At 40.5% G+C, this 18,419-nt stretch overlaps 1 protein-coding gene across 1 annotated transcript in view; it reads left to right on the top strand.

Annotated features, from left to right (window-relative positions):
* The window catches only part of myo10 (myosin X), a 264,144-nt gene that overhangs the window by 190,942 nt on the left and 54,783 nt on the right, over positions 1-18,419 (top strand). The window contains exons 10-18 of the mRNA XM_073023868.1: positions 486-615; positions 4,149-4,267; positions 6,824-6,970; positions 7,138-7,238; positions 8,538-8,604; positions 12,250-12,342; positions 13,480-13,548; positions 13,691-13,773; positions 17,052-17,160. Coding sequence (XP_072879969.1) covers positions 486-615; positions 4,149-4,267; positions 6,824-6,970; positions 7,138-7,238; positions 8,538-8,604; positions 12,250-12,342; positions 13,480-13,548; positions 13,691-13,773; positions 17,052-17,160 — 918 coding nt within the window. The remainder of the gene's footprint in view (positions 1-485; positions 616-4,148; positions 4,268-6,823; positions 6,971-7,137; positions 7,239-8,537; positions 8,605-12,249; positions 12,343-13,479; positions 13,549-13,690; positions 13,774-17,051; positions 17,161-18,419) is intronic.

Raw genomic sequence — 18,419 nt, 5'->3', positions numbered from 1 at the left:
CTGCCTACCGCTGGCTAACTTTAACCCCCTTGCTTGTCAAAAATTGATCTATCTCTGCCCTTAGAACTCCAAAATTCACTCAGAGGAAAGGAAAATACATTATCTCTGTGCCCTTTAAATGGTTTCCCCCTTTTGTATACAGTTCTAGATTTATTTGAACTGTCTCTGTTCATAAGTTATTCATAAGTTTGTCTTTTAATTGTTTGAACCTATAGTTCCTAATTTTACCTGTGCAGCTAATAAATCTTAAGAAACATAGCTGTAGCAATGTCATTATCACTTGAGAATTGGTTTAAAATATATTAATATACACCTCTCCTCATTATAGCATTGAATATATTTATATTGGTGAAATGGGCAGCAAAGGTTTAGGATGTAAACTGAAATAACTGTAGAAAATGGAATGAGCATCATCCCTAATGTTTAAAATGTGCAGTAACTTTTGAATTTCTCTGAATTACATCTCCCTCTGCTCATCACTCCAGGCTGCTATGAAAGTCATGAAGTTCAAAACTGAGGAGATTTGGGAAGTGCTAAAGCTCCTCGCTGGTGTCCTACATCTTGGCAATATTCAATTTGCAATTGCTGGAGGAGCTCAAGTTTCCTCAAAAACAGGTATGTTTTAATGTGTAGCAAGAATTCTGCCACTGAGAGAACTGTCAGTGATTAACTGTAGTGATGGTATTGCAAATATTTCAGAAGCATAGATGGCTTATAAAAGCTCCCGGACATATTTATGAACAATTCTCAGGACTCAGTGTGGCTGTATTTTATGATATCTGGCATGTATTTCCTATCTCGTATGAGGTATGTGTGATTTGTGCTATCTGTGACTGTTGCCACTGTGTTTTACACCTTGGCCCCGAAGTAATGCTGCCTAGTTTGGCTGTATTCATGTATAGTTGAATGACAATTAAACTTGAATTAAATTTAATTTCATTTAATTTTGCCATAAACTCCCTGGGTTACAACAGGATTCCATTCCTGAGAACTGTTCATAATCCAAACAGTTTAGAAGTCCAAAATGAGGCTGCGAATTGAGTTCTTATGTGGCAGAAGATGTCTGCAGCCCCGTTGCAGCTGGCAAATCCATTCCGTGAGTCTCCTAAGTTTAGAAGAATGGTCGGGGGGAGGGATAAGACCATAAGATATAGGAGCAGATGTAGGCCATTTGGCCCATCAAGTCTGCTCTGTCATTTAATCATGGGCAGATCCAATTCTTCCAGTCATCCCCACTCTCCTGCCTTCTCCCCATACCCTTTGATGCCCTGGCTAATCAAGAACCTATCTATCTCTGCCTTAAATACACCCAATGACTTAGCCTCCACAGACTTTCATGGCAACAAATTCCACAGATTTACCACCCTCTGACTGAAGTAATTTCTTTGCATCTCTGTTCTAAATTGACATCCTTCAATCCTGAAGTCGTGCCCTCTTGTCATAGACCCCTTACCATGGAAAATAACTTTGCTATATTTAATCTGTTCAGGCCTTTTAACATTCGGAATGTTTCTGTGAGATCCCCCCTCATTCTCCTGAACTCCAGGGAATACAGCCCAAGAGCTGCCAGACGTTCCTCATACAGTAACCCTTTCATTCCTGGAATCATTCTCATGAATCTTCTCTGAACCCTCTCCAATGTTGGTATATCCTTTCTAAAATAAGGAGCCCAAAACTGCACGCTATACTCCGTGTGATCTCATGAGTGATTTATAGAGCCTCAACATCACATCCCTGCTCTTATATTCTATACCTCTAGAAATGAATGCCAACATTGCATTCACCTTCTTCACCACCGACTCAACCTGGAGGTTAACCTTCAGGGCATCCGGCACAAGGACTCCCAAGTGCCTTTGCATCTCTGTGTTTTGAATTCTCTCCTTATCTAAATAATAGTCTGCCCATTTATTTCTTCCACCAAAGTGCATGACCATGCACTTTCCAACATTGTATTTCATTTGCCACTTCTTTGCCCATTTCCCTAAACTATCTAAGTCTCTCTGCAGGCTCTCTGTTTCCTCAACACTACCCACTCCTCCACCTATCTTTGTATTTTCGGCAAACTTAGCCACAAATCCATTAATCCTATAGTCCAAGTCATTGGCATACATTGTAAAAAGCAGCGGTCCCAACACCGACCCCAATGGAACTCCACTGGCAGCCAGGCAGAATAGGATCCCTTTATTTCCACTCTCTGTTTTCTGCCGACCAGTCAATGCTCCACCCTTGCTAGTAACCCATGCCTGTAATTCCATGGGCTGTTATCTTGCTAAGCAGCCTGAGGTGCGGCACCTTGTGAAAGGCCTTCTGAACATCCAAGTGCACCACATCTACTACATCTCCTTTGTCTACCCTGCTTGTAATTTCCTCAAAAAATTACAGTAGGTTAGTCAGGCAGGATTTTCAGGAAACCATGCTGGCTTTGGCCTATCTTGTCATGTGCCTCCCAGGTACTCTAATCTCATCCCCAACAATTGATCCCAACAACTTCCCAACCACTGATGTCAGGCTAACAGGTCTATAGTTTCCTTTCTGCTGCCTCCCACCCTTCTTAAATAGCAGAGTAACATTGAATATTAGATCTCATTAAATATTGAAAGACCTAGATTGAGTGGATGTGGAGAGGATGTTTCCAATAGTGGGGAAATCTAGGACCAGATTGCACCACCTCAAAATACAAGGACATCTCTTTAGAATGGAGACAAGGAGGAATTTCTTTAGCCAGAAGTTGGTGAATTTGTGGAATTCATAGCCACAGGTGGCTGTGGGAATACTTAGAGCAGAAGTTGATAGGTTCTTGATTAGAAAGGGTGTCAAAAGTTACAGGGAGAAGGTGGGAGAATGGGATTGAGAGGGATAATAAATCAGCCATGATGGAATGGCGGAGCCAACTCGGTGGGCCAAGATGGTTAATATGACTAGGCTTGGGCCTACTCGGGCTGCTCCAGGGAGCAGATCTAAGGACTCTGTTTAGTTCAGAATGTTTCATTTGCATGATGTGTGTGCTTTTTTTTCTCTCTTATAGTCTTTTTTAATTGGCTTCTTCAGGATTTTTGCTTTGTGACTGCCTGTAAGCAAAGAAAATCTCAAGGTGTATAATTTATACATTCTTTAATAATAGATGTACTTGAACCTTGAATCCTGCTCCTATTGCTATGGTCAAACTCATTATTTAGCGACCGTAGAGAGGTCAGAGATTTGTGACCTGTGGTATACGTGTATGGGGAATTAGCATATCTTCCAGAATGGTATTATAATTCTCACTCATGCAGAAGATTAATGCATGATGCACAGGCTGGTAATACTTCAGTAGATCTTGCCAAAGCTTGCTGATAAGTAAAGGCCTTTATCTCTGTAAGTGTAGTGAAGTTTTGGAATTTTGTAATTGGATACAAAAGCCCAGACCGGTTGACAAGTTCCAGCACCTGTTGATTCACACTGCCACAGAGTTCAGTAACAGAGATACAGACTCACTGATGTTCACCTGCTCTAACACTAGGGATCTCATCATTTCAATGTATATTTCAAAATGTAGGGAAGAAAATTAAGTTACAGTACTTGTGTATTTGTGAATGTTGCTGAGTATGTGGGATATTGGAGCATTTCGAAAGTCTGAGATCTTTGGTAGATGGCGTAGCCCAAGGGAACTGCGTCCGCACATGTGACAGGTGATCTGTGACCTTTCAGCACCATGAGGGCCCCTGGTGCCATGCTGAATATAACTAATGTCCAGGATGCCCACAGCCAGAAAGGTTTCCTTAAAGACACATAGCAGGGCAGTGTGAGATTCAGCTTTGAGTAAGGGCCACAGATTCACACTGAATGGGCCAGGGTAAGTGCAGGGAAATGAGGCTTAGCATCAGCCACAATTTTATCATACTTCAATTTCTTAAATTCCAAATCTGAGCTTGCCAAATTATATATTATATAGAGACAGAGGTTGCTAGAATCTAGAGCAGAAACTGCTGGAGGAACTCAATGGGTCAGGCAGTATTTTGGGAGGGGGTTGGTTGGGGTAGGTGGGGGGAATGGATGAAAAATCTTAATCCAAAGTATTGACTATCCTTTTTCCTCAGAGTGTTAGTATACTCTGGTCAGTTATAAGTCCAGCAAGGTGACTGTTCAGATCTTTAATTCTCTTTTATTAGCACTGGGGAACACGGCAGAGCTGCTTGGGTTGGACTCCCTGCAGCTAGCAGAGGTGTTAACACATCGATCCATGATTCTCCGAGGTGAGGAGATCAGCACACCTCTGACAGTGGAGCAGGTAAGTGTTGAAGTTCTGCTCACAAACTGCTTCAATAATTAGGTTCAGATTGGAAGCTATAGGCCCCAGCACCAACCGTGCTGGTGTTAGCTATAAAACCTCAGAATCACTGGAAAACTACAACTGATTTAAAGTCCCATAACTTGGTGGAAGTTTTTTTTTAGTGAAGTACCCAAATTCACACCTGAGAATCCTCCAACAGTTTATTACCCTGGAGGAAGTCTTTGAGAGCAGCAGTTACAATTTAAAAGATAAAATTCAAACTAAAATCTGCTGTAGAACTGGGAATTCTGGAAGTACCAACCAGGTTAAGCAGCACCCATGAATGATATTTAATGTTTTCAATTACAGAGATTTGTTCAGTTATGGTCTGAAACATTAATATTTCGAAGGCAGCATCTATTGTCAAAGATCCATACCATCCAGGCCATGCTATCAGACAGGAGGTACAAAAGCCTGACGTCTCACAAAACCAGGTTCAAGAAAAGTGCACCACCCTAATCATTATCTCAGCATAACAACACTGTGATCACTGCATATCAATGTACTTTTTTTTGCTCTAATTGTGCTCTAATCTTGTACAATCTGTGTTTGACTTGATTTTAGTAGCTAACCAAAGTAAGCAGTAGTCAAGAAAGTAGGGTCCAGCAATAGACTCTTCCCACTGAATTTCAAAATACATCTGCTGTTTTAACAAAAACACACCAAGAAAGCTGATTTTAATATTGAGATGATATTTATAACAAAGATTCATTACTAACTTACAAAAAACAATTAACCCTGTTAGTGTTGCTACTTAACAATTTAGTTAAGTCAGACATCCACTCTAGAAAAACTGCAAATTTCTTAGAACAATTTTAGTTCTTCTTTTCTGGTTGTGCTGTTGGAGATTAAGGTGTCAGTTGGGAAATGGTCACGAGGCCTGCTCTGCCATTCTTTATATTTTCTGTTTCTTCTTTTGGAGATTAAAGTGTCAATGGGAAATGGTCACTATTAAGGTGTCAGTTGGTCCTGAGATCTGTTTTGCCATTCCTTATATTTTATTTGTTTAGAGATACAGTGTGGAATAGGCCCTTCTGGCCCCTCAAGCCATATTGCCCACAATTTAACCCCAGCCTAATCATGGGACAATTTACAATGACCAATTAACCTACCAACTGATATGTCTTTAGACTGCGGGAGAGAACTGGAGCACCCAGAGGAAACCCACGTGGTCACAGGAAGAACTTACAAACTCCCTACAGGCAGCAGTGGAGATTGAACCCTGGTCGCCTGAACTGTAAACAACTACACTAGTGTGCTGTGGCTGATCTGACCTCTTTCTTCTCCCCATAGCCCTTGATATCTACAGCTTTCTGATGGAGAGAATTACGCTCTGAAAGATTTCCTGTCATTCTCAGTATTAAATAACTGATACCTTATCCTGTGGTTACACAACAATCACATGCAGGTGCTGGGTTTTTTTGGGCATTTGTGTTACAGATTGTGCTGCAAGCACTTCTTTACTATTTTCCCATCATTTCATGGCCCTCAAAGAGGCAGAGTTTAACTGTTTAATGGCCATATGATGCACATTAAAATAGATATTTTACAAAAAACAATTAAAATGTGTTATTTGTTAAACACAAAACGCATTTAATTTTAAGAACGTGATTGCGACATTTCTGCTCAATGTACTCAATAGTTAAATGGAACACGAGAGACAGCAAATGCTGGAATTTGGAGCAAAAACTAAATTGCTGGAGAACCCAGTGGATTAAACAGCATCTGCAGTGGGAAATTGACAGTCAATGTTTTAAGTCTACATCGTGAAGGGCCTCGACCACCTTCCGCTATAGATGCTACTTGTCTCGTAGTTCCTCCAGCAATTTGTTCTTTGATTTTAATATTTAATCTTGCAATTGAAAGCTAGGATGGAGGTAAAGCATTGTAATGAATTTAATGGCACATCTTGTACGTTTGTACATGCATAAATTTGCATCATTATCATCATCGTGTGCCACATCGTATGACATTAGCAGTCGTGGTCCCGGCAGTGGTTTGCCGTTGCCTTCTTCTGGGCAGTGTCTTCACAAGCCGGGTGATCCCAGTCATTATCAATACTCTACAGAGATCGTCTGTCTGGCACTTGTGATCTGCACTAGCTGCTCCCACGGCTTCCCGTGACCCTGATCGGGGGGCTAAGAAGGTACTACACCTTGCACCAGGGTGACCTGCAGGCTAGTAGAGGGAAGGAATGCCTTGACCTCCGTTGGTAGGGATGCATCTCCACCCTGCCACCCCAAATTTTCAGAAATATGCTAATAAACCCTAATATGTTTTTATCAAATTTATTAAACAATCCTAAAGCCAAATGCAGCACGCTGGGAATCAGAAATCAGAAGACAAAATCATGGAAATAATCAATATATTTGATATGCATTTAGTCGTAAGCAGATAGCATATGTAGAGATAGAAAGAGAATATGTATTTCAGCTTGATGATCTGGGATGGGATTTAAATCTGAGTGGCAGGAGACAGTAAAATGTAATTTAAATGATGTTATGCACTTTGCAGGCAGTGGATTCCAGAGATTCTATGGCCATGGCACTTTACTCCCAGTGTTTTACATGGATCATCCGGAAGATCAACAGCAGAGTAAGAGGAAAAGAGGACTACAAATCAGTGGGAATCCTTGACATATTTGGATTTGAAAACTTTGAGGTATAGGAATTAGAAAAAATATTTTTATTTACAATGTCATTGCAACAAAATTCTTTTGCTATTTTCCTTCATTTTCTTCTTTCTTCTCCCCTGTTTTACTGGCCTGTGGTTCTCCACTACATTCCTTCTCTCTTTAATTTGCATTCAAACATGTCTTTCATCAACAGATAAATCGGTTTGAACAATTCAATATCAATTATGCAAATGAAAAACTTCAGGAATACTTTAACAAGCACATATTTTCCTTGGAACAGTTGGAATACAGCAGGTAAGGGAGCTATAGTTGGTTACACTTTCAAAAATAAATAATTCAAGATAATGAGTGGATTTGTGCTTCATTCAATGGTTTGCATTGGTCAGCAGTCCCTGAGTCGAATTGCTAATTTTAAATTGTTTCATATAGAATTCGATTGTATGTTAAATCAAAAACCTTCAGATGCCAAAACTCTGAAGTAAAACCAGAAAATGCTGGAAACTTATTGGGTGTCATCTGTGCAAAGAGAAACAATTACCGTAGATGTCGGATTATAAGCCGCTACTTTTTTCCCACATTTTGAACAGCTTTGAACACTGCGGCTTTTACTACGGTGCGGCTAATGCATGATTTTTTTTCATGCCGCCAAAAACATTTTGCCTCGTAACAGTAGACCAATAAAATTGATGAGTAGTTCACAGAGGTCCAATGAAATTGTACGATAAATCAAGCGCACTTTCACAATTAAATTATTGTAAATCAGTCATTTGTACTCACCCTCATCAACATGGAAAACACTCGAAGAAAAGCATTGTGCTGCCTTTATGGCAGTTATTTAGTTTATAATATTTTCGCTTAGTAATTCATTTGTTAGTATTTTCTAGTTAAAGTTAGAAGTACTACATCCCGGGATACTATGACGTCACATCCGGTTTCGCCGCGTCTTGTGGGAAACACCGGTTTGCGATAAACGGGAAGGTGGGGGCATTAGGCGAGCGTGAAACGCTGCTTTTAAGTTAAAGGCGATCAATAACTTTTCCTGGTAGGCTGCAGTATATATACTTTTTTTACCAGTCGTTAGGAGATATTGGAATGTATACGCAACGTAATTTGTGTGTTACCGATACGTATGTATATTTAAAAGTAGCCGTGTTACAGGCACGGTTCGAAAAAAAGCATTTGCAATATGTATTTGTTTATGTTACCATATGGATTTAATTAAAAGTTAAAAAATCCTCACGTGTAATATCTTTCTGTGTAAATATCTCATATTACAACGTGGGACACCTGTGGCCTAAAATCCGGTGCGGCCTAAAATCCGGTGCGGCTTGTACAAGTACAAAATTGATTTTCTTTCTAAAATTAGAGCCTGCGGCTTTTAATCAGGTGTGCTCTGTAGTGCGAAATCTACGGTAATGTTTCAGGTCAAGGAAAGATCCTACATTTGACGATAGGTTTTTGATCTAAAATATTAACTTTGCTTCACTTTTTACAAAATAAAAGTGTACCTGGGTTTCAGAATAATACCAGCCATAAAGAGGAATTTGATTCTAAAAGTGCTTGCTTCATTGAACACAATTTCTTTTTCGTTAGAGATGGAATAATCTGGGAAAACATCGATTGGATAGATAATGGGGAGTGTCTGGATCTCATTGAAAAGGTAATGTCTACACTTAAGTAGCAGTCCTATATGCATTTAAGTCACTCGGTGTGACATTGGTCTTGTAGTGGAATTTCACTGGATTGTATGTAGTATTTAATTTTTAATCCATTAAGCTGGGATTTGGTTATCAGGTCAATGCCAACCTATTTCACACAAAGTGAGAATATTCAGAACTCGAGCACTAACAAGGATTTCCTGAATTTGCTGACCGTTCTCTCTCTGTGGAGATTTCCACTTGTGCTCCGAAGGTGAGCTCATTAAGCCTGTGACAGAGCAAGAGTTTGGTGATTTCCTCGGTGGTCACCCAGGGTTGTCTGCTGACTGAACCAGAACCAGTTCAGACCTGTGGGCATGGACACAGCATCCATTCATCTAACAGCTTCAAGGGGGAAGACTAACAATTTGTTCATTCATATTTATTTGAATTAATTGTTTTCCTTTAGTGCTTTAAATGGATTTCATGCACTTTTGAATGTTTATATGATTAAAATTTTAACTTTTATGTTTTCATTGATCTTTAATTATTTTTAAAGATTTGCCTGGTTTGACATCCACCATACAACAGCAAAATGTCAAGAATGCAGGAAATATGAAATTAAGATTTAAATTTTAAGGATTAGCTGTGTGTTGAATCTCTGCAATTCTTTAGGTGAAGGTGTTCCCAGAATGCTTAGGGAGGGGATTCCAGAACGTAGACTGGGTGATATAATTTCCACATCAGTAATATCTGAGGGGAACTCACACATCAGTACAACTAGGTGGTGGTGACTCTCTATGCACCTGTTGCTATCGTCCTTTTTGATGGAAGGTGTTGTTGAAGAAACCTAGGCAAGCAACTGCAGTGCATTTTTTGACATGCATTCTGCAGTCAGCCTCCCACTTGTATAGTATGGTACTGCCACCTGGAGTCATAGCATAATACAGCATAGAAACAGGCCATTTGGCCCATCTTATCCATGCCGGCCAAGATGCCCATCTAAGCTTGTCCCATTTGCCTGTTTCTGGTCCATTATCCCACAAAGTGAAGTGTGAGGAATTGGGATGTCGTTGATGACCTCATTCATCCATTGAAAGCACACAGAAGCCCTGGGGAAGCAGCAGAAATAGTGCACCATTCCAATGTTACTCACCTGACCTGTTGGCCATCTGTGAAAGACTTTTTGATCCTTGCCTTGGCTTCTTCAGCCACCTCAAAACCCAGAAAGCTAGAGCAGAAGCAGATTATCCTTGATCATAAGGAACTGCTTAAGAACAAAAGTGTCAAAAATCTTGAATGGCCATGCCTAAATGTAGTTTCATTCTCCACCATTGAAACTTGCAATGTTAAACTTGGCTGTGAACAAAAATGGTTCTGCAACCTCCTGTTTGAAACCTTTTTTAAAACATCTTTTCAGTAAATATATACTTTTCATCCTCAATTTCTTTGAATTCTACTTGACAATGTTGACTAGCAATGAACCCTGCAGTTTGTATAATCACCTCCCTTTGCTTGAGACAGTCACATCTTGCATGACTGACGTGGTCTGTGTTTCTAGTGTTGCCTTCTCAAAGATCCTTCAGAGTCACGATCAGATTGACAGTAGCCCAAAGCCTTTGACTGGTGCCTGTTCTGGCCATTTCAAGTGATGCTGTTGCATTACTTAAAGATTCTGGGTTTGTATGGTCATGTATCTGGCTATTCATTACAATCAACAGACCTAGGATAGGTGAGACCACATGGTTTAATTGCCTGCAGTGTTGTGCTCTGTCACCAAAAAGCAGCAAAGAAATGTTACTGCATTCTGTTCTAGTTGGCATGCAAAGTACTGTTATGACTAATAATCATCCTAAATATCTTTAAACTGCATGTAGCATTGATGTTAGCAATTTGGAGCATTTGGTGGGGGTGGGAAAAGGAGTTCAGAAAGTAGGAATAATTAATTTCACAATTCTGGCAACAAATTCAATTGAACAATAAATTCACAACTATTGCAAGAATGAATTGTTTGGATCATTAATCAGTAATGCATTAATCCATTATTACACAGCATCTGGAGACTCTCAGCTGACTAAATTGGAGCCAGATGTTCTGCAGACCGCTCTTTTGGCAGTGTATTGACAAATTCCAACTCTGCAATTTGTATTTTGTGATATTAAAGTATATTTTTGACCTGTGGTTGTGAGTGTGCTTTCTGATCAGTGGTTCTGAATATAAAATTTGGAAATACATATCCCATTGTTTGGTCCCTGCCTCAGTTTCTTACCCCCCTCCCCCATCTCTGCTTCTTCCCTCTCCCGTCTCCGCTTCTTCCCCCCCTGTCTCCACTTCTTCCCCCCATCTCCGCTTCTTCCCCCGTCTCCGTTTCTTCCCCCCGTCTCCACTTCTTCCCCCCGTCTCCGCTTCTTCCCCCCCATCTCCGCCTCTTCCCCCGTCTCCGCCTCTTCCCCCACCCAGTCTCCGCCTCTTCCCCACCCCGTCTCCGCCTCTTCCCCACCCCGTCTCCGCCTCTTCCCCCACCCCGTCTCCGCTTCTTCCCCTCTCCTCTGTCTCTGTTTCTTCCGCCCCCATCTCCGTCTCTACCTCCGTCTCCGTCTCTTCCCCCATCTCTGTCTCTTCCCCCCGTCTCTGTCTCTCCCCCCCAGTCTCCGTCTCTTCCCCCCCCGCTTCCCTCCCCACCCCATCTCCACTCCTAACCCCCCCGCTTCAAACCTGTGGTACGAACTCTGTGTCTTTTTCCACAGATGCTACCTGACCTGCCGAGAGCTTTCAGCACCTTCCGCTTTTATTTCTGATTCCCAGTGTCTGTAATTTTTGGGTTTGCAATTACCACTCACTTTGTGTTATGTTTGTGAGGGTAGTCAAGTTCCTGTCAGAATCAGGATCAGATTTATTAATACTGGTTTAAATTGAAGGAATTTTTTTCTTTTGCAGCAGCTGTACAAAGTTTATTTACAATTAAGTAAAGTTTTGGTTTTTCATCTCAAGTCAATGACACCATGTTTGCCTTCATTACTCTCCAACATACACTTAACCTGCCATCATCTCTTTGTAACTTGCCTCCACAGTAGGTCTGGCTACAGAGTATTTGTTTCCTTCATCTGAGTCATTTAGGCTAAAACATTTATAGTCTCAGCACTGATCCTTACGGTTGTTAGAGTTTTCCAGTTGGACCACAGTTCCGAACAGTTCAGAAGGCTCTTGGTGTGTATCACACAGCCTTGCTTGCAAGAGTAAGCTTACAGCAACTTGGAAATCTGGCCTATTATTTTTCATCCTTTTATTTTCATGCTTGGAGTATTTTAAGCTTTTACTCAATTTTTGTGGCAATTGAGCTCCAGTGCATTTTGGAAAATACAAGATTTTTTTCCTTGAGTCATGAAATCCTCACGCTTATCCACGGGTAGGGAAGGAAGGGATGTTTAAAATAAAACTATTGTTTGCTTGAACAAAAACTGTTTGGAAATACAACTGTTGAAATAGAGGCAACCTTTCCATCACTAATCTTAATTTTCATGTGTTGCTTTTCTGATGGATTAACAGTCACGAAAGGTATCTGTCCAATTGTTTAACATTTGAACCAGAAGCTCTCTGTTAGAGTGTCAGTTCTAAAATGTGAATTTTATTTTGCTGAGACGTCCTAACGTTAATGCTTTTTCTTCCAGAAAATGGGCATTCTGGCCCTTATCAATGAGGAGAGCCATTTTCCAAAGGGCACTGATAGTACACTACTGGAGAAGCTGCACAATCAGCATTCGGTAAGCTTTGTGGGCAGTTCTCTGCTGTCAGTGAGTTCCTTGATATTGATCCCATTAATAAACCTGCTTAGAGTGAAAAGACAGGCAGCTGAGAATGATTCCAGGAATGAAAGGGTTACCATATGAGGAACATCTGACAGCTCTTGGGCTGTATTCCCTGGAGTTCAGGAGAATGAGGGGAAAATCTCATAGAAATATTCCGAATGTTAAAAGGCCTGAACAGGTTAGATGTGGCAAAGTTATTTCCCATGGTAGGGGAGTCTAGGAACAGAGGGTACAACTTCAGGATTGAAGGATGTCCATTTAGAACAGAGATGCAGAGAAATTACTTTAGTCAGAGGGTGGTTAATCTGTGGAATTTGTGGCCATGAGCGGCTGTGGAGGCCAAGTCATTGGGTATATTTAAGGCAGAGATAGATAGGTTCTTGATTAGCCAGGGTATCAAAGAGCATGGGGAGTAGGCAAGCGAGTGAGGATGACTGGAAGAGTTGGATCAGCCTATGATTGAATGACGGAACAGATTTGATGGGCCAAATGGCCTGCTCCTATATCTTATGATCTTATGGACTATATGTGACTGAATTGTTGCTATTAATTTTTGAGTGTGTTAGTTTTTCTGTAGCCAACTCCCCCTTCCACCGCGATCCATCATTTGGGCTGGTTTCTATTGCCAGTATGAGCCTGAACTATGTGAAGTTCAGAGTTTTAGTGTCTGTAGAAGAAGGGGCAGGAGCTTTGCTTTGTGGTTCTGGTTGCCTTTAGGAACTTTGACCTGTGACTAGAAACTTACCAGTTTTCATCATTTACGAAAAGACCAACACAATTAAACAACAAAGCATTTCAAACTCTTGCCTTCCTGTTGTTTGAATGAAGCCTGTCAGATGGTGGATGTAAACTACTGATTCTTCCATTGTAGGTAAATAGTGTAAAATAAGCCATCTAAGTCTTCATTTGTTGATGCATTTCATTAGCTAATATGTGCACCACAGAAATAGGTTTATTTAAATTAGTTCTTCAGTGTAGTATGTTAGTCTCTTTGGCCTGGTATGGGAATAAGCCCAAAACAAACTCCTGACAGAATCATCCGAAAGATATTAACTTGTTTTACTAACAATCTACATTATATCCTCTTACCAGAGCAATCCATGTTACGTGAAGCCCAGAGTGATTGACCATTACTTTGGAGTGAAGCACTATGCTGGAGAGGTAGTTACTCACTTTTCAACACTATCCCTAACAACACTTCTTACTGCGACAACTGATAATGCTGTGAAGGACTCTCACCAGCATTGTTTTATCAATGTCTCCTCTTGTATTTCATTTATGCTCTTACTTTTTCCTTGCCAAGGTTTTATATCACGTAAAGGGGATTTTGGAGAAGAACAGAGATACCTTCAGACATGACATTCTCAACTTGTTACGAGAAAGCAGGTACTAACTTCGTTGTAGTTCCTTAGTTGCTCAGGGTAATATTTGAGGGAGATGATATCAACCCTAAACTATATTTCATCTTTTAGTATAATATGGGAGCAGGCAGTTCAGCCTATCATGTCTGTCATCTCCCAGAGCAATTCCATTAAGCCAAGGCAGGTCCCGCTGAAGGGTCTCAGCCCAAAACGTCAACTGTACGTTTTTCCACAGATGTTGCGTGGCCTGCTGAGTTCCTCCAGCATTTTGTGGAGGAATTCAAGCCAGGCTGAACAGGAGAGAGGAGGGATGGTGACGTTGAGGATATTTACCTTGTTTATTCAACAGTGGACGGCACTGTGGCGTATGGATAGTCTAATACCATCACAGCAACAGCGCCTGGCTTCAATTCCATCGCTATCTGTAAGGAGTTTGTCCTCCCCATGACTGCGTGTGTTTCCTCCCACATTCCAAAGATGTACGGGTCACACGGGTGTAATTGGGCCTTGTGGGTTTGTAGGCCAAACAGAGCCTGTTATCGTGCTGTATCTCTAAAAAAAAAATAAGTTTTTTGGAAGACTTGTCTGTAGTTTCTGAGATTTGTGCAGCAGGTACCTAACAGCTCACCTTCCACCTCTCTATGAACACCGCTCTCTGCCTGAGATGGTGAAACTAAGCTGCTCCAGAGCCTCCAGGAAATAAATACATGCACTGAATCTTTCTTTTTAAATCCAACATGCTTGTTATCTGCACTAATTCTAAAAATGATTAATTGACTGTTATCAAGAAAGAAATATAAAAATTCCTTGATAGTTTTTTTGTGTAAGTGACATGAAACATATTTAAACAGCAGTTTTGCATGATTTCTCTCTTTCAGAAACATTAATATCCTGTCTAGTGACCACATCAAGCTAACTGGTCAGGTCATTCAATTAAAATAAATTAGTGTAACAAGGCCTCATATTCTCAGCTGCTGCTGCTTCTTCAGGCCCTGGGGATGATTTAACTTTAATTCCAGCATCAGTTGCCTCTGTGAAAGGGCCAGGCAGAAAATAATTTTGATTGTACTTAGTGAAGGAAGCTGAAGACAGCTGAGGGAATACAGTTCCCTTGGGAACTGCATAAACCATTCAACCATCAGTTTATTCACCAGGTTTGTTGGCAGTAGTTGCTCATTTCTGCTTGGATTCTTGTTCTGGAAATATTTATTTTTTACATGGCCATTTGTCAATTCCTGAATAATGATGCAAAAAAAACAAACTCTGGCAAAATGCAGTTTGATCCCATCATTCTTGCATTGACCAGAAATGTTTCTTATATTTCCACATTTCTTCAGAGTTAACAAGCAAGTCATGTTGGCACATCAAGTCTGCGCCAGATTGCAGATCAATCCTATCTCCCACTGCATTTTCTCTAAATTGTCCTTGCACTCCCAGACACCAACAAACCAATGGCAACTAACAAAAGGCCAGTCAATATACTGCCGTGTTTGTCTGTGGGGTGTGGGAGAAAACTGGTGCATCTGCGAGCAACTAGCAGTCAGTGAGAGAACATGCAAACTGCACACTGACGGCACCAGAGGTCAGATCATTGGAACTGTGAAAAAAGCTCTACCAGCTCCACTACTGTGCCTCTTAATGTCTGCTTATAGCACAAGCTGCTGAAGGAGCCATGTGGGAGCTCACTAGTGCAAAACCTAAATTTTCATATTGAGCTAGGTGTGCTTCATAAATAAATTATAGGGATATCAGTTTCAATATTCTGTTAATTAATGTTTCATTAAAAGTAAGCAGATTTATTTTGTTCTTGCATCACCATATAATTTGTAACTTGGTTTATTATTACCATGAGTACCGAGGTCCAGTGAAAACTTTTTGTTTGTCATCTATACAGATTATTTCACAATATTAAATCATGACAGTACAAAGGAAAACAATAAAAGAATGCAGAATGTAGTGTTATAATGAAAGAAAAATTGCAGTGCACGCAAACAGTAAGGCTCATCTTATCATACTAGGGGACTGTTCAATAGCAACAAATTTTCTCAGTGGTGCTGCTTCCTCAAAATATTTTTTGTTTATGATAGACTGCTTGAAGCTGAACTCAAATATAATTTCAGACTACTTGTATCAAGTAGGAATTTGGAGAAACAAGAAATTAACTTTTATTGAATATAATGCATTTAATTGCATAATGGTGCTGACGCTTTGCAATAGTTCAACTCAGCTAAAATGTTTTGTTGATGATGTTCATTTGTACTCAGTGTCTGAGTAAATGTCCAACAATAATCAGCCAGCACTGATGGATTCCAGTTGCCCCGATACTATTTCTCTAGACCACAATGTTCTGGTGAAACCTTTCAGCATGTTCATCACTGACAGGGCCAAGATTTGCAGGAAGAATGTCCAAATGGGAATACAGAAAAAGAATCTTTAGTGACATGTTGCACTGCATGGTTTTGTCTGCTTGAAGCATGTTGTTAACCAGCTGAATGTAGTTTGGTGTTCTGTAGCTGACAAGAACATTTTCAACAACATTCTTGAATGCATTCCATGCGATCTTCTCTAGTCCCACTAGAAGATCTTCAAATTGCCTGTCATAGATGACCTGTTTAATTTGCAGACCAACAAAAATGCCTTCCTTAATCTTGGCATCTGGTATTCAAGGAAATATTTATCTCAAATATCGAAATCCTTTATAGAAATTTATAGCCTTTCAAAAAGCTGCCCTGCCATGCAACATCCACCCTGCCAAAGCATGCCTAGGCATGCCTGGGTAAGATAGAAAACTTCTCAGCTTATGTTGTGGGCAACATTTTAATTGACATGAATTAAGAATTGACATAACAAATAAAGGAGATTTTTTAAAAAACACAAATGGTGCATGATAGGGAAATTTCATGGTAATCTACGTGATCAGCAGCCCAAAATCCATAAGATACACCCGAGAGTACACAGGAAGCAAAATCTTTGTTGTCCATTGTAGTCTTGTAACAGTGAGATAGAAGTCATCATTTAGTCTGGTGGTCTGTGCTTTCAAGATTTTATATTTACTATCAAGTGGGAAGTGGCGAAGAAGAGATACATCATAAGATGTACATTTCTTCAGTTTTACTAATAAAAGTTGGTCATTTGATGGTTTCATAGTGTTAGATTAAGTGCAAGTAACATCAGGTCACACTTTCCTCCACTGGCCTGCCTTTCATTTAGGACAGTTATTGCAGAAGTAACCTTCTGGTATGGTCAGATTGAAAAGTATGTATTCCTAGCCTTGGGCATTCATAATTATATTCATTATTTCAGACTGGATTTCGTCTATGACTTAGTCGAGTATACATCAAGCAAGAATAATGAGGAGACACTTAAATCTGGAACCAAACATCGAAAGCCAACTGTCAGCTCTCAGTTCAAGGTTAATATAATCTCCATTGGTTTTCTTTTGTGTGTATGCTCTGTGTCTGCAACCAAAATCAGTAAAGTGCTGTTGAATGATCAAGATGAGTCAAAATCTACAGAGTAAGATTGGATTATACTGGAAAATAGGAAGCACAACTTATGATGTTAAAGCAGCAAGCACCAGACTGAGTTCATGGTGGTTGCACCGTGAATCAGAGCTAATTATCATGATCATTATCGTGGGCATCCCTTCCAGAATGGCAAATGCCAGCTTGAACTGTGCCAAAGGTAATCAAACCCAGGCTCAAATCTCTTTAAGGTGAGGTACTTACCGCTGGAAGTCATGCTGGAAGCTATCCAACTTTTGGCAGGCCATTAGAGAAGTGGTGGCTCTCTGCAGATTGCCATACCCTGAAGCTGCACCTGAGTGGATGTGGCTATGAGCTAAGAGATTGTCTACACAGGGCAGGATGTTAACTTGGCCACCTAATCTTCATTAAGCAAGTTTCATACTTTAAAATGTATAAAGTATAACAGCCATGAACAATTTGGACAAGGAACCCAAATGGTAGTTAGTTGGATGCTTCTATTGAGAAAGACAGGAAGTCCAATTTTGTTGGTGGCTTTCACCCAGAATTCAGGCTCACATTCCTTCTCCACACACACCCCCCCCCCCCACCCCCCACAAAAAAAATCCCTTATTCCTGGTTCAGCCTTGGAGGGCCTCCAGCTGGCTCAAAGACATTAAATAGAGACTTCATTTACAACAACCCAGAACTCACAAAATCAGATATACTTTCTTTGTCCTATCTATTCCTTCCCCGCATGCTTTCTGTTTTTCAGTTCTGATGAAAAGTGTGCAGTCTGGAATGTTAAATCCATTTCTCTCTCCATTGATGCTGCTCATTTTCTGCAATTTCTGCTTTTATTTCATATTTCCAGCATCTGTAGTTTCCGATTTTCAGGCAATCCAACGACCTACCTGTGGCATTCAGTGGCATTGCCATGGCCGGGCATCCAGCACCAACACATTGGGTGGACTGCCGTTCACCAGTAACTCAGTTATTGAGGCTGTGGGAGCAGTTGCCTTGAGAGGCACACCTGGCACCCTAAAACCTTCCCCAATCTGCAATGCTGCTTTAAGTTGAGACCTCAGTGTCATTTTTACCAAAATGGGATTGTTACTTTTATGTTGATGAGGGTCTATCAGCACAGACGTAAGAGGGGCTTTCAATCACAGTATTTCAGAATGAAAGATTGTACACGTACAATAAC

Source organism: Hemitrygon akajei, chromosome 20, assembly GCF_048418815.1.
Source record: "Hemitrygon akajei chromosome 20, sHemAka1.3, whole genome shotgun sequence".
In the NCBI taxonomy this organism is placed as follows: Eukaryota; Metazoa; Chordata; class Chondrichthyes; order Myliobatiformes; family Dasyatidae; genus Hemitrygon; species Hemitrygon akajei.
The sequence above is the reverse complement of the archived record's forward strand: the minus strand, read 5'-3'. Positions and strand labels throughout refer to the sequence as shown.